General features: G+C 42.3%; 1 protein-coding gene across 1 annotated transcript in view; it reads left to right on the top strand.

Moving 5' to 3' along the window:
* The first annotated feature begins 1,296 nt into the window (after positions 1–1,296).
* The window catches only part of LOC126322854 (invertebrate-type lysozyme 3-like), a 47,470-nt gene continuing 33,587 nt past the window's right edge, over positions 1,297–15,179 (top strand). The window contains exon 1 of the mRNA XM_049994589.1: positions 1,297–1,379. Within this exon, the coding sequence (XP_049850546.1) occupies positions 1,310–1,379 (70 nt within the window). The 5' untranslated portion in view covers positions 1,297–1,309. The remainder of the gene's footprint in view (positions 1,380–15,179) is intronic.

Raw genomic sequence — 15,179 nt, 5'->3', positions numbered from 1 at the left:
ACCATTGTTAGATTAAGTATTGATTTTTGTCATTGATTTCTTTTGTAATTGTCAGGGAATTGTTTCACTATGTATTTAATTGAGAAGTATTTCAGTCTGTCTCAAGAGTTTGATTAATTTGTAATATTGTTTTAATGCCACTGGAGGCAGATTTACATACGAAGCGATTATTCCAAGAGCTTCTAGCGTTTTGTTAATTCAATGAGAAAGAATCGCTTTCAGAATATAGTTTTCTAAAAAAATCGAGTCTAGATTTGACCAAACCCTTTCTCTTGAATTATATGTAGTTGTAGTAAGCAGCAGCAGCCGCAGCATACAGCATACAGCAGGCGCCATACAGAACATGCATTGCACTCAGCATGAATAATAGTTTTTTCATGTTTTTGTTAAATAATGGAACGCAGCAGATCCAGCAGTGGCAGCAGAAATACGAAGTAAGTTATTTGTTGCGGACAGGACCAATTAAAAAAAAATAAGTTTAGGTGATCTCTGTAATAGTAAAGTTAACAAGAGTACAAGCACTGGATTTTCAGTAGAAAACACGAGATAAGAAGAAAGAGCTCGCGACTTTCAACGGATGTGTGTGATGTCTTTAGGTTAGTTAGGTTTAAGTAGTTCTACGTCGAGGTGACAGTTGACCTCAGATGTTACGTCCCATAGTGCTTAGAGCCATTTGAACCATTTTTTAAAACGCACAGTGTTACTTTTCTTCCGCAGCCTTTAGCCATATGGCCCCATCTGTTTCCCCGTCACCTCCTATGACAATACTGTACATAACAGCAGACAGTGCACTAGTCAGAAGCTGCGATTTTCGCGCCAGTCTACCGGATCCAATAACCAACAGTGGCTCTGTGGAATGGCCGAACCCCTCTTGTTCGCTATGACAGAGCGACTAATACTCGTTCGCTCTTAACGATAGTAGCGGAGATAGCCTGGCGGTGCGCACTAGTCACAAGTCTGACATATTCGCCGGTTAACCAGATCCTCTGATCAGTTATAGCATGTCCACCGCGCGTCAGCCATCCAGCAATGAGGTACGAGGTACTTAAAAACCAGCGTTACGTCAGGTAATCCGAATAAATGACGAATGTGCTTCAGTGGGTGATGATCAACTTTCGTTTAGTCTTATACCGCAAATATAAAGCAGACTGAAAAGAACTGACACGCTTGGCATAGCAGGAAAAATAATTCGTCGCGGGGATTTATCTCTACCTCTTGGATGCAGGAAGCAGGATGCGGGCAAGTGTCAGGCAGGAACCGTGGCCTGCGTTTTCGCTTCTGACAGCGTCTGTCAGTATGCAGGAAGGACATGAAGACCACAGCACGCCATACGCCACCGCTGCTGCTGCTGCTTCTCTCAGCTCTCGCCGCCACGCACGGTAGGTTAATTAACAAACTACATAACATAGATTCCGCTTAAACGACGAGTGTCGTGAAATCACAGTTGCTGTCTGGAAACACGCTGACGGAAAACAAATCCCAACACCAAGAAGGAGTTGTGCGACATGAACGAAAGTTGGTAGACGTGTTTCTACATCTGGAAGATGATATCTATTAAAATTTAGCGCCAGTCGTATAATAATAGCTCTAGTAGCGCCACTATGAGGATACAAATCAGGGCCGGCCAGAGTGGCCGAGCGGTTCTAGGCGCTACAGTCTGGAACCGCGAGACCGCTACGGTCGCAGGTTCGAATCCTGCCTCGGGCATGGATGTGTGTGCTGTCCTTAGGTTAGTTAGGTTTAAGTAGTTCTAAGTTCTAGGGGACTGATGACCTCAGAAGTTAAGTCCCGTATTGCTCAGAACCATTTTTTTTTTTACAAATCAGGTTAGCTTTAAATACCCGCTGTTAAGCTCGTGAGCGTTAATTACCTTTGCTGGTGAGTTGATGTTAGTCAAGAATGCCTTTAAGGCGACAAAGACGCTGGACTGTGTGGCTGGCCCCGGCGGAGGTTCGAGTCCTCCCTCGGGCATGGATGTGTGTATTTGTCCTTAGAACAATTTAGGTTAAGTAGTGTGTAAGCTTAGGGACTGATGACCTTAGCAGTTAAGTCCCATAAGATTTCACAAACATTTGAACATTATTTTTTTTTTTTTTTTGACGAAGACACCATTATCAACACCTCACTGAATTTGAAAGAGGTCGCAGGACTACGAGAAACTGGGTGTTCCTTCTGAGATATCGCAGAGAGACTTGGCAGGAATGTAGCCGCTGTACATGATGGCTGGCAGCGGTGACCACGGGAACATACAGTCACAAGAAGACCGGGCCTCAGACAGCCACGTGGCACTACCGGGAGGAAAGCCCACCGTGTTCGGTATATAGCTCTATCACATCGTACTACATCTGCAGCAGCAACGTGAGCAGCAGTTGGCACCAAAGTGACACAACGAACTGATACAGATCGATTACTTCAAGGACAGTAGCGTGCATTTCACTGACGCCAAACCACCGCCACTTAGGAGGGCAAGCTGGAGGTCTGTTGTGTTTCCTGATGAAGGTTTGTTTTGCCTCTGTGTCAGTGATGGCCGTGTGTTGGTTAGAAGAAGGCCACTTGAGGGCTTTCAACCACCCTGTCTGCCCCTGCCTGCGTGTTAGGCGGACTGGACCGCCACCTGGAGTTAAGGTCTGAGGTGCGATTTCGTATGGCAGCAGAAACGTTCTCGTAATTGACCCACGCATCATGACCGCACATTTGTACGTCACTCTGGTGATTCTATCCGTTGTGTTGCCATTCATGAACAGATTCCAAGAACTGTTTTCCTACAGGACAACACTCACCCAAATACCGCTGTTGTAAACAAACGTGCTCTACAGCGTGTCAACATGTTGCCTTGGCCTGCTCGATCACCAGATCCGTCACCAATCGAGCACGTATGGGAAATCATCGGATGACAACTCCAGTATCATCCACAACCAGCATTAACTGCCCCTGTATTAACCGACCAAGTGCAATGTGCGTGGAATTCCATCCTTCAGATTGATATCCGAAGTCTGCACTGCGAACGTGAAAGTGGAGATCAACGTCATGCAACGGCTAAGGGCGTGGGAAAAGGTAATGTGTAACTGCAATAATATGTTGTATAATGAAATAGTTCAATCAGAGAGTTAAAGTTTCCATAAAATTCTTGGTGAGCTTTTCTAAAACCAAGGAATACAAGTGTGCACCCGAAAATTCCGCTTCACACAGCAGCTACAGTGCAACTGTTTGAACGTAGCGTCTGGCAGCAGTTGAAAATATGACGTCATAGTCACGATGGCTACCGAGGTGCGCGGATATTTATCGAGCAGAACAAGGAAGCAAAGTGACCATACTACACCGTACGAGGAAAGACGTCGGCACCTGTTCGTTATATTAAGTTTTGTGTTTTTATTGTTTTGATTGTAAAAAATTATGTTATAAAAACCCAAAATTCAGAACAATATTTTGTAAAAAAAATTTCGCACTGTAAATTTTATCACAAGTTTTAAAAACTCAACTTATGATTTTTATGTCTGCGTTGCGAAAGGATGGGAGTGGGAGGTATAGTTGATGAGGTTCGTTCCGACTATTAAAATTTCGTAAGTTAAGCACTAATGGAAGCCCCATTAACATGTAGCTTCCTTTATCGTCTATTCCGTTCTGCATTTCCCGTTATTTGTCTGTCCTCTTAACTTGAATATTCTTCGGCAGCACTATGTGAAAAGTGATCTCTGTTTTCTCTCCTACGGTTTTGCAGTGGTACACGGTTATCTTCCCTCTGCAACAGAGCTAAGATTTCAGGGCACCTCTTCCTCATTTCAATACCAGTACCTAATAAAAGTAGATATCTATTCACTTAAAAAGTTTCTTCGCCTGTGACAGTCTGCTTTTGACATATTTCTTCTATCCTTCAACCATCCTCAGTTCCTATGTAGGGGAATTCCACGACTTCTTCCCTCAGTGTGTCATTCCTAACGTTGAAGTTAAACAAGCCAAGTTATCCTTGCTACGAGTTTCCATTGTCTTTGTCTTCACTTTTTTACCCTCAACACATATGCTGTGCATTGGGTTTTAATGTTTGCTATTTGTTCTTGCCAACAAGTCTTAGTTACTTTCTGACAGAGGGTCTACACTATCTCATCTAAAATACCCTGACGCCTATTTAAAGCAGAATTGACCACTAGATGCCACTAGTGGCAGACTCACCAGTGTAAAAGGAGGCGGGGAGCGCTGTGTTGTCATCAGCAGCAGAATGGGTCGGTCACAAGAGCACAGTTTAAAGCCTGGACTATTCCCTGGATGTCACATGACTCATAGTCCATGGGAGACTTGATTTGAATAAACAAGACCGCTGCGACAATTCTTTATTCTGAACAAAATAGTAACAGAAAAAGTAGCGTTTCCATTAGAGACATTTCAACCCTTCGAAAGACGCTCAAGTCGACTGTTGGTGTTGGGACTGAGAAATGGAAACGTGAAATAACAAACGCCGACCTTAAATACTGACGGGCGGGAACCGTTGAACAATCAGGAGGGTGGTTATAAGAAACCGCATGAAATCAGTGGAAGCAATCACTCGTAAGTTCCAAAGTGCTTTCAGCAGTCCAGCTAGCAGACTGATTGTGCACAGGGAGCTAAACAGGAAAAGGTACAATGATCGAGCAGCTCCTCATAGGCAACACATTTCTGTAGCCAATGGTAAGTGACGCTTGAGATGGTGTAAACAGAGACACCACTGAACAATGGATAACTGGAAACGAATGACCTGCAGTGATCCATCACGTTATTTCCTGCGGGAATCCGATGGCATGGTTTGGGTTTGATGACAGGCTGGAGGACGTTACTTGCCGTTGTGCTTGCAAGCACCAAAAATTTCTGGAACTGAGCTGCGGAACACTGGCGTGTTTACGCGCCTAGTTCCAATCAGAAAACACGGCGACAGTCTGGTTTCTGTTCGCAAGAGACATAAAATTCACACTCAGCGACAGCATGATTTCTGTTCGCAACACTTTGGAAAGACGAACAACACTGAACATTCACTTGAACACTGCACTGAAAAGTTGGCACATATGGACATACCACAGCCAAGGGCAGGTGGGGAGGGGGGGGGGGGGGGGGAACCTGGACAGATGATGGGAAAACAAAAAGGGGGTAAGGAGAGGAAAAACGAAGGGGGGGGGGGGGGGGGGAAGGGAGGCAAAGGAGCCGATGGAGGTCGAGGACCTATAAGAGGGAGGGGGGGGGGGGGGTGCAGGGCAGACGCAACAGGGAGCTAGTAGTTCCAATCAGCAGTTACCGTATAAATTACGACAGAAGTAAAAACATTTGCCGAATGCACTTGATACAGACGCTTATGTACAAACACAGTTGTTACGTTATTTATTTCAGAATTTCGCACACACAAGACTTCGCCAAGATACGTAAAGGCCGGCCCAAACGCAACTATCGGTCTGCGCAGATATCAGCACGTGCAACAATTCGCTGCAAATGTCCGTCCAAACGCCACAGATTCATCTACTTCTGGCCCGTCATCTTTTGGTCTAGGAAAGAACTTCCAGCGGCAAGTAGCTACCATCTCGCAAAGGACATTGGTGTTGAGCATTTTCACAAAATAGTAACAGAAAAAGTGAAACTTTATATATGTTTAGAGAATTCAATTGCCAAGGCCACAAGCGCAATGGGCTTATTTGCTTAAAAAGTGCAAAGTGCAAAACATCCACTGTCATGCCCACAGGCGCCCTGTGGAATCTTGAGTACAGCGTTGGTATCTTTATGTATTGAGTGGGATAACCAACAATTCCCTGAGATGTAATAAGTTTTATGTGACATCTACAAAATTTAGTATTTATCGGTTGAAATGTCTCGAAAATGAGCAAACACATTTCTAGCAATTTCCATGCACGCAGTTTTTTGTGAACCTCACACCACACCGTACGTCTGCGCCGTCACGGAGACCAGCCCTGAGTTAATAGAGTGCTCTGTAATTCTGGCTGACAAGCGCCACAATCAGTAGATATGTGCAAGACCCACCCACGGCTGGCAAAGAGTCGTACGTGGCAGAATGTGGATGCCTTATCCAGTAGGTGCGCCGCCACTGACGGGTCATGTCAGCCTGCTGTCTAAATTGTAGAGGCCTCTTGTCATAGAAGATACTCCCACTCAGCCCTTTTTGTTTGCAAATGTTTCATTTCTCATATGTATATTTTACAACTGACGGTCATAACTATGTTAACTTCCTGATGACTGTATACAAGGCCGAGTATCAAACTCAGGACTTTACCTTTCACAGGCAAGTGCTCTACTGACTGAGCTACACAAACCCAACTCATAGTACGGGGTGTTCAAAAAGTCTCTCCGCAGTGCCGTCTGATTGTTAGCCGCGCGTGCCGTATACCGAAATGAAACTCGGTGAAATACGAGTTATTAATTTATTGAATATTCTTTTTTACTTAAAAATTTTAACATCAAATGTTGAACGTGTTCCCCCTGTTGTTGGATACACAATTCAATTCGTCTAATCATGTTTCCAAACACAAGCCGTAACATTTCTTCTGTAACAGAAGCAGTGAAAGAGGATATTGCAATTTTCAGTTCATCGATGATTTTGGACGGTTTTTATAGACAGTTGCTTTCGCTGCACCCCAGAAGAAAAAGTCAGGTGGTGTTAGGTCAGGCGATCGTGGAGGCCAAAGTCTCTGTGAAATTATGAGATCATCAGAAACATCAGCAAACAGTGACATTGAAACACCAGCTGTCTGCGCGGTTGCATCATCTTATTGAAAATGTCCGTTCAGTATTTCACTTAACACAAATTCTGCTATGAATGGGTACAGAATATGCCTACAGTATCGTTATACGTTCATTGTTTCGTTGAAAAATATGGGATACACAATCCGACGTCTATAAATTGCAATCCAAACTCCCGTTTTCACAGAATGAAGTGGTTCCTCATGAATACAGAATGGATTTGCAATACTCCACATACGAAAATTTTGCGAGATCATGTACCCGGATAAATGAAACCACGCATCAATGAAAAACGTTTCATTAAGAATATTCCTTTCATTTTGTTGAACGAAATTTCTGAACCACTGACAATAATGCAGTCTCTTACCATGATCGTCATTTTTCAGTTCTTGCACGACTGTCACTTTGTATGGGAAAAGTACTAATTTTTTCCTTACAGTTGCGTGGGCCGTTCCTACACTAACATCGTTTACCTGAGAGAGTTTTCTTACTGACTTGTTCGGACTCATGAACATTTTATCGGAAATATGGAGTAGTTTATCCTCAGACAAAACGCTAGAACGACCACTTCTCGATGCATCTGTCGCTGAACCCGTACTTCTAAATTTGTTAGTCAAATCTCGCACAGTATCACGATATGGGAGTATTGTCTCCGGAAAAACAGAATTAAATGTTTGACGAACTGAAAATGTGTATTTACCGCTAGCTTTGAACACTTGTTCGACTAAAAAAGCACGTTCTTCAATGGTTAGCATTTTAACAGTGACAAAAACGAAACAAACGAACAAAAGAACTAAACTTAAACGTTGTCGTCGACACGTGACGACACACAGCAACTATGCTACTGACGCTGGCTGAGATAAGCGAAACAGTGGAATGTTGGGAGAGTCCACTTGAAGGGAAGTAACCCAGGCAGGCGAACAACCATACGGCACGTGCGGCTGACACTCATACGGCACTGTGGAGAGACTTTACAACACCCCGTATGTAAAGCAGTACCGACCCTGTCACGTTTCCTTGGGGTATTCCTAAAATTACGAGGGCGCGCTGAAATGTAATGCCTCCGAAGTTTTTATCCGAAAACTCTTAAAGCTCTTTAAATCAAACAACCTTTACTAACATTATACATATTTATTCTTCAACTCTGCATATTTATTTCTCAACAAAGTCACCCTGGCGGCGAACACATTTCTCTCAACGAGAGATTAGTCTGTTGATATCGTCACATTTACATCTACATCGATACTCTGCAATCCACCTTATGGCGCGTGGTGGAGGGTTATTTCCTTTCCTGTTCCACTCGCAAACAAAACGAGTGAAAACGACTATCTATTTGCCTCCATATGAGCCATAGTTTCTCGTATCTTATCTTCGTAGTCCTTACGCGCAGGGCATTTTAGAGGCAGCAGAATCGGTCTGCAGTCAGCTTCAAATGCCTGTTCTCTTAATTTTCTCAATAGTGTTTCTCGAAAAGAACGTCGCCTTCCCTCCAAGGATTCCCATTATAATTCCCGAAACATGTCCGTTAACACTTGCGTGTTGTTCGAACCCACAAGTAACAAATCTAGCTGCCCGCCTCTGAATTCTTCGATGTATTCCTTTAATCCGACCTAGTACGGATCCTAAACACCCGAGCAGTATTCAATAATACGCCGCATTAACATCCCATATGCGGTCTCATTTACAAATGACCCACGCTTCCCTAGAATTCTCCCAATATACCGAAGTCAACCATTCGTCTTTCCTAACACAATCCTTACATGCTCGTTGCAATTCATATCGCTTTGTAATGTTACTCCCAGTAACTTAAACGGCCTGACTGTGTCAAGCAGGACCCTACTATTGCTGTATCCAAACATAACTGATTTGTTTTTTCTACTCATCCGCAGTAACTTACATTTTTCTACATTTAGAGCTAGTTGAGATTCACCACACTAACTAGAAATTTTGTATAAGTAATCTTGCATATTTCTACAGTCACTCAGCTACGGCATCTTACCGTACACCACAGTATCATCAGCAAACAACCGCAGATTGCTACCCATCCTATCCACCAAGTCATTTACGTATATAGAGAATAGTTGCGGTCCTATCACGCTTCTCTGGAGCGCTCCTGACAATACCAATGTTTGTGATGAACACTCGCAGTCGAGGACAACATACTGGGTTCTCTACCTTCAGAAGTCTTCGAGTCACGTATCTGTGGACCTATTCGATATGCTTGTACGTTCTTGAACAGACTGCAGTGGGGCATCATGTCCAATACTTTCATGGATTCTAGAGATATGGAATCTACCTGTTGCCTATCGTCAATAGTTTGCAGTAAATCATATGAGAAAAGAGCAAACTGAATTTCGCGCAAATCTAAGTTAGGGATATCTGGCGGGTCCGTTCTTCCACCCTTCTTGCACACAGGAGTCAACTTCTTTTTTTTCCAGTCGCTTGGTACTTTGCCCTGGACGGTGGAACCGCGATAAATACAAGCTAAGCAAGGGTCCAATGCCGTAGAATACCCGTCGAAACCCCGAATTGGGAATCCATCAGAACCTGTTGACTTATTAGTTTTCAACTACTTCAGTCCTTTGTCTACGCCAGGGATACTTATTATTACTATGTATTCCATACTGGAGGTCAAACGATGGTATGTTTGTACGATTTTACTGCTCAACGATTTTATGAATTAGAAATTTAAAACTTCAGCTTTCGGTTTCGTGGCTTCAACTGCCATACTAGACTGATCAACAAGTGACTGGATGGAAGCCTTAGACCCACTGAGCGATTTTATATAGGATCAAAATTTTGTCGGGTCCTCTGCATAGGCACCGACTATGGGTATGATCGGTAGCTCAAGCAAACCCCAAATTGTGAGTCGCTGTACACAGCATGCCTCCTTGAAAACTGTAGTACCGCATTGTCTTGTCGTTACGTTACTACTCTTTAAGTTTTCATCTTACCCAATCGGCACTATAACGGCTTGATTCCTGATCATAATTAAAATCGACTAACCTCTCGCATTTGTGGGCGGCTGGCTTTTTGTAATACACCGCCGTAAAATGGTTATCTTAAAACAAACAGGTAACTGAATTCGTAGGAATTAAAATCCATGTAGACATGTAGGTGCAGTGACATACGTTACCAGTGAGCCGACATAACCTGCTGCGAAAAGTTCCCCATCCCTTCTAACTAAAACATTCAGTAAATGGACAGTAGTTATAACAATTTGGCGAAGTACTTTGTGCTTTAATTGGCAGCTCTGTAACAATTACGAAAGGCAACAGACAGCGAGAGATATTTTTCTTCTGAAATCATGGTGGATATAGTGTAATATCTATTGAACTTGAATTTCCAAACTTCAGCAATTGAAAGAAAATCGAAGTAGTCAGAAAATGTAAACCGCTAGACGTTAATGTGACCTGTGTTACGTGCACTTCGAATTATATTACGTCTTCATGTCTTGCGTGTTAAAATCGTTAAAAAGGGTAAGTATATAGTGAAATACAAAAGGACGTCGACTAATAATAATCGTGATGGTGATATCGAATCAAAAGGTTGTAGCATAAAGCTGATCAGTCTTCGGCATCTCGTGACAAAGAAATCCCAGTTACTGTTTCTGATAATTCCACGAAAAATGATACTGGTACTGAAAGTGGCAGCCGCAGAGGCTAGCCTTTCCAAAAAAAATTGGGTAAAAACGTATACATTGATTCAGTGTGACGAAAAGGATGTCATAGTTTTTTTTTAGTGGTCTGTGTGTGATAACAAGAAATTGCCTCCAAAAACAGTTACTGCGAACAAAGATACCTATAATGGATTCGTTAATTGCATAGTTCAAGAACTGGACTGTTGCTCTAAAACGATTCAAATCTCATGAAAAAAGTAATTTGCATATGTGTTGTTAGTATGACTAATTCTAAGAAAGAAGGTGTAAATATTCTGCCATCAGTTAGTCATTCACGCAGCAAAAGAAATGCAGGCCGCTACTGTTCGTTTAAGAAACATTTTTACTTCAAAATTGTTCTTGGTTTGCTAAGGATTGTATCCGAACTGAAACTATTGTTTAAACAGATTAGTTACAAGTGGATGTCTCATGACATTAATTAATGAAATTATAACATTGAGAAACATGTCTCTTCAGAAAACTTTCATTCTATAAAAGAAAACATCATTTATATACATTAATGTTGGACCAGACATCCGATATATCAGTTAGGTAGCGGATATCTGTTTTGTTTTCGTGATGTAGACCAAATTTTTGCTGGTCATGAGTTGTTTTGTGTTTTTTATGAGCTCCCCTTAACTGATTCAGATACCCTGTTTAAATTTGTGAAGGATATATTGTTAAGATATTCTGTTTCTGTGAACAATTGTCGTGGGCAATGCTATGACCTTTGTTAGGTCATAGGTTGTCTACAAGAGTTCAGCCGCGGATAAAACAAATTGAACCCAGGGCTGTTTACATTCATTGCTTGGCTCATTCTCCAAATTTTGTTATTCAAGACAACAAAAATTCCAGTGTTAAGAGATATTCTGTCAGTTCTCAAAGATTTGTCTTCATTTATTCATGGTTCACCCAAGAGGCTAGGAAAATGCTGAAATCTTGTGCAGTTGCTTCCAGATTCTCACGAATTTGAAGCAGGTCCAGGTTTAAGATCGTTCTGTCTTACAAGATGGTGCATACGTGTTGTAACTCTGTTGTACATACAGGGTGTTTCAAAAATGACCGGTATATTTGAAACGGCAATAAAAACTAAACGAGCAGCTATAGAAATACACCGTTTGTTGCAATATGCTTGGGACAACAGTACATTTTCAGGGGGACAAACTTTCGAAATTACAGTAGTTACACTTTTCAACAACAGATGGCGCTGCAAGTGACTGAAAGATATAGAAGACAACGCAGTCTGTGGGTGCGTCATTCTGTACGTCGTCTTTCTGCTGTAAGCGTGTGCTGTTCACGACGTGCAAGTGTGCTGTGGACAACATGGTTTATTCCTTAGAACAGAGGATTTTTCTGGTGTTGGAATTCCACCGCCTATAACACAGTGTTGTTGCAACAAGACGAAGTTTTCAACGGAGGTTTAATGTAACCAAAGGACCGAAAAGCGATACAATAAAGGATCTGTTTGAAAAATTTCAACAGAGTGGGAACGTGACGGATGAACGTGCTGGAAAGGTAGGGCGACAGCGTACGGCAACCACAGAGGGCAACTCGCAGCTAGTGCAGCAGGTGATCCAACAGCGGCCTCGGGTTTCCGTACGCCGTCTTGCAGCTGCAGTCCAAATGACGCCAACGTCCACGTATCGTCTCATGCGCCAGAGCTTACACCTCTATCCATACAAAATTCAAACGCGGCAACCCCTCAGCGCCGCTACCATTGCTGCACGAGAGACATTCGCTAACGATATAGTGCACAGGATTGATGACGGCGATATGCATGTGGGCAGCATTTGGTTTACTGACGAAGCTTATTTTTACCTGGACGGCTTCGCCAATAAACAGAACTGGCGCATATGGGGAACCGAAAAGCCCCATGTTGCAGTCCCATCGTCCCTACATCCTCAAAAAGTACTGGTCTGGGCCGCCATGTCTTTCAAAGCAATCATTGGCCCATTTTCAGACCCGAAACGATTACTGCATCACGCTATCTGGACATTCTTCGTGAATTTGTGGCGGTACAAACTGCCTTAGACGACACTGCGAACTCCTCGTGATTTATGCAAGATGGTGCCCGGCCACATCGCACGGCCTACGTCTTTAATTTCCTGAATGAATATTTCGCTGATCGTGTGACTGCTTTGGGCTATCCGAAACATACAGGAGGCGGCGTGGATTGGCCTCCCTATTCTCCAGACATGAACCCCTGTGACTTCTTTCTGTGGGGACACTTGAAATACCAGGTGTACCGCCAGAATCCAGAAACAATTGAACAGCTGAAGTAGTACATCTCATCTGCATGTGAAGCCATTCCGCCAGACACGTTGTCAAAGGTTTCGGGTAATTTCATTCAGAGACTGCGCCATATTATTGCTACGCATGGTGGATATGTGGAAAATATCGTACTATAGAGTTTCCCAGACCGTAGCGCCATCTGATGTTGACAATTGTAACTACTGTAATTTCGAAAGTTTGTCTGTCTGAAAATGTACTGTTGTCCCAAGCATATTGCAACAAACGGTGTATTTCTATCGCTGCTCGTTTAGTTTGTATTGCCGTTTCAAATATTTGAAACACCCTGTAGGTAATAATTATGGAACTATTTTGCAGTTTATTAATGATACGTAAGATAAAAGAATGACGCTGGTGCAAAAGCTGAAGGATTTATAAAATGTCTGCAAAAATTTGAAACTCTGTTTTATATCAAGAGCCTAATTTTTGTATTCCAAAGAATAGATGAACTTCATGCAGTACTTCAAAAAGTGTCATTGAATTTCATCCTTGCTCGCAGTTCTGTAGATTTTTTTGTCTTCAATAAAAGGAGCCAGAAATACAAATTTCTATCACTTTGGGTACATGCTAAAGTTAAGTGTGTTGCACTGTAATTAAGTATCCCCATTGTTTCGCGCCCTAGAAAATTTCCATTAGAAATAGGAAATGGAGAAAAGCATAATTCATCAGATATTCAAGAAAAATCTCTAATTTTATTTTTTGGGATAGTGGATCAAACAGTAAGCATATTTAAAATCATACTTCCGCCCTAAACACTACCACTCCTTCATTAGACAAAGAAGATAGTAGACGTTACATCTTTTTTCGGTGACGATTTCGACTGTGTAATATTGACTCTTCGTAGATATGTTTTGTTGGATATGGTAGAACAGCATAAGTCTATCCTAGAGAGCTTTGAAAGTGTAGTACAATACTTGAATAGGACAGAGGATGACAAGTGTGTAGCTCTGGAGAACATGATAGCAGAATATGTAAAATTATTGCGACTTCTTTTTAACGATATCTGTATCCAAGTATACGGCAAAACGTTCTTTTCTACTCACTGAAGACTCTAAACTTAACCACAGTCACCATAAACCAAGACCGGTTAAACCACGTAGCATCACTGAACATCCATTCTGATCTCGCAAGGGAACTGAACCTGAAACCTCTTATAAACGAATTCATCAGCAAAACAACTATCAGGAGGAGCACGCTACAGTCTCCCGCCTGTTTAGGTGAGTATTCATGTATTTAAAGTTACTTTTGTAGCATTCACATTTACTATAATTATACAGAGGGTAGGTACGAGTTTTAAAGTGTAAAATGATAAGCATACCCCCAAGATTTTCAAAACGCGGCGCCTATGGTTCTCTACCAGATCTTTTGCTAAGTTATGACAGTGATACTAGTTGTATTCTTCGCAGATAGGTCTTTTCACAGACGTACGAATCTCTGCTAACCTTTGCTTGTCATCATTTGCGTGTTCTCTATTGAACCGGGAGCGCAACAGCCTCTGGTTCCTCAGCAGTTTCCGAAAATCGTTGTTAAATCATGATGGGTCTCTTCCGCCCTTAATCCACTTACTAGGTACATAATTCTCTATACCATGATTTACATTCTGCTTAAACTTTGTCCGTAATTCCTATACCTTCATCTTAGTGGAACTAGGAGATGCCAATTCAGTCTAAGTGAGATGCTAACAACTGTTTACCTACTCTTTGTAGCAGAAACACTCTCCTAGCCTTCTTAACTGATTTATTAACTTTAGTAACTGTAGTTACTAAATGACAGCATGATCGCTAATCCCTGTTTCTATACTGATGTTCTCGATAAGGTCCGGGCCCCTTTTGTAGCTGTGATATCTAAGGTATAACCATAGCGTGTGGGCTGCCGAACTAAATACAATTTTCAGAAAATGTGTAAATGTGTTAAGAAGTACTTCGCATGACTTTCTGCCTGTACCCCCTGCAATGAATCGGTAGACATTCCCGTCTATACTTGGCACGTAAAGTGGCCTCCTACTAATAACAAATGAGCAGGGCATTGAATGACTCTAGAACTGTCACAGCAAAATCGGTTGGCCGCTAAAACATCCAACGATTAATTCGACTTCACCTAGGGCTGTTATAAGCGACCAGGTTACTTCTCAGTCTCACACAACTTCGACCTCAATAAAGACAATTTTTTTGTCAACTACAGTGAACACTCCCCCTCCTATGACCTCTAATCTGTCTTTGCGATATATTTTCCATGACTTAGCAAATTTCTCAGAGCTTTCCTTTTTGGGTTTCAGCCAGCTCTCGGCTCCGAGAATAATTTGAGAGTGATAACTTTCCTGGAAGGCACAAAATTCACGACCGTTACGAATGCTTCGACAGTTATAAAATTTTGATGTCGAATTGTCTTTGCTCTGAATGCGGTCTGACTTTCCTTGCCGTGAATCGACTGGCGACTGTTCATCAGATTAGTTGTAACTACCGCCTCACCTAAAAAACACTCATGTGCATTCCGTAAGTACTGTGCTATCCAAGTAGCTACGTTC

The sequence above is a fragment of the Schistocerca gregaria genome, chromosome 2 (genome assembly GCF_023897955.1).
Source record: "Schistocerca gregaria isolate iqSchGreg1 chromosome 2, iqSchGreg1.2, whole genome shotgun sequence".
NCBI classification, from domain to species: Eukaryota; Metazoa; Arthropoda; class Insecta; order Orthoptera; family Acrididae; genus Schistocerca; species Schistocerca gregaria.
Note: the sequence above shows the minus strand (reverse complement) of the source record. Positions and strands in the feature narration are given on the sequence as shown.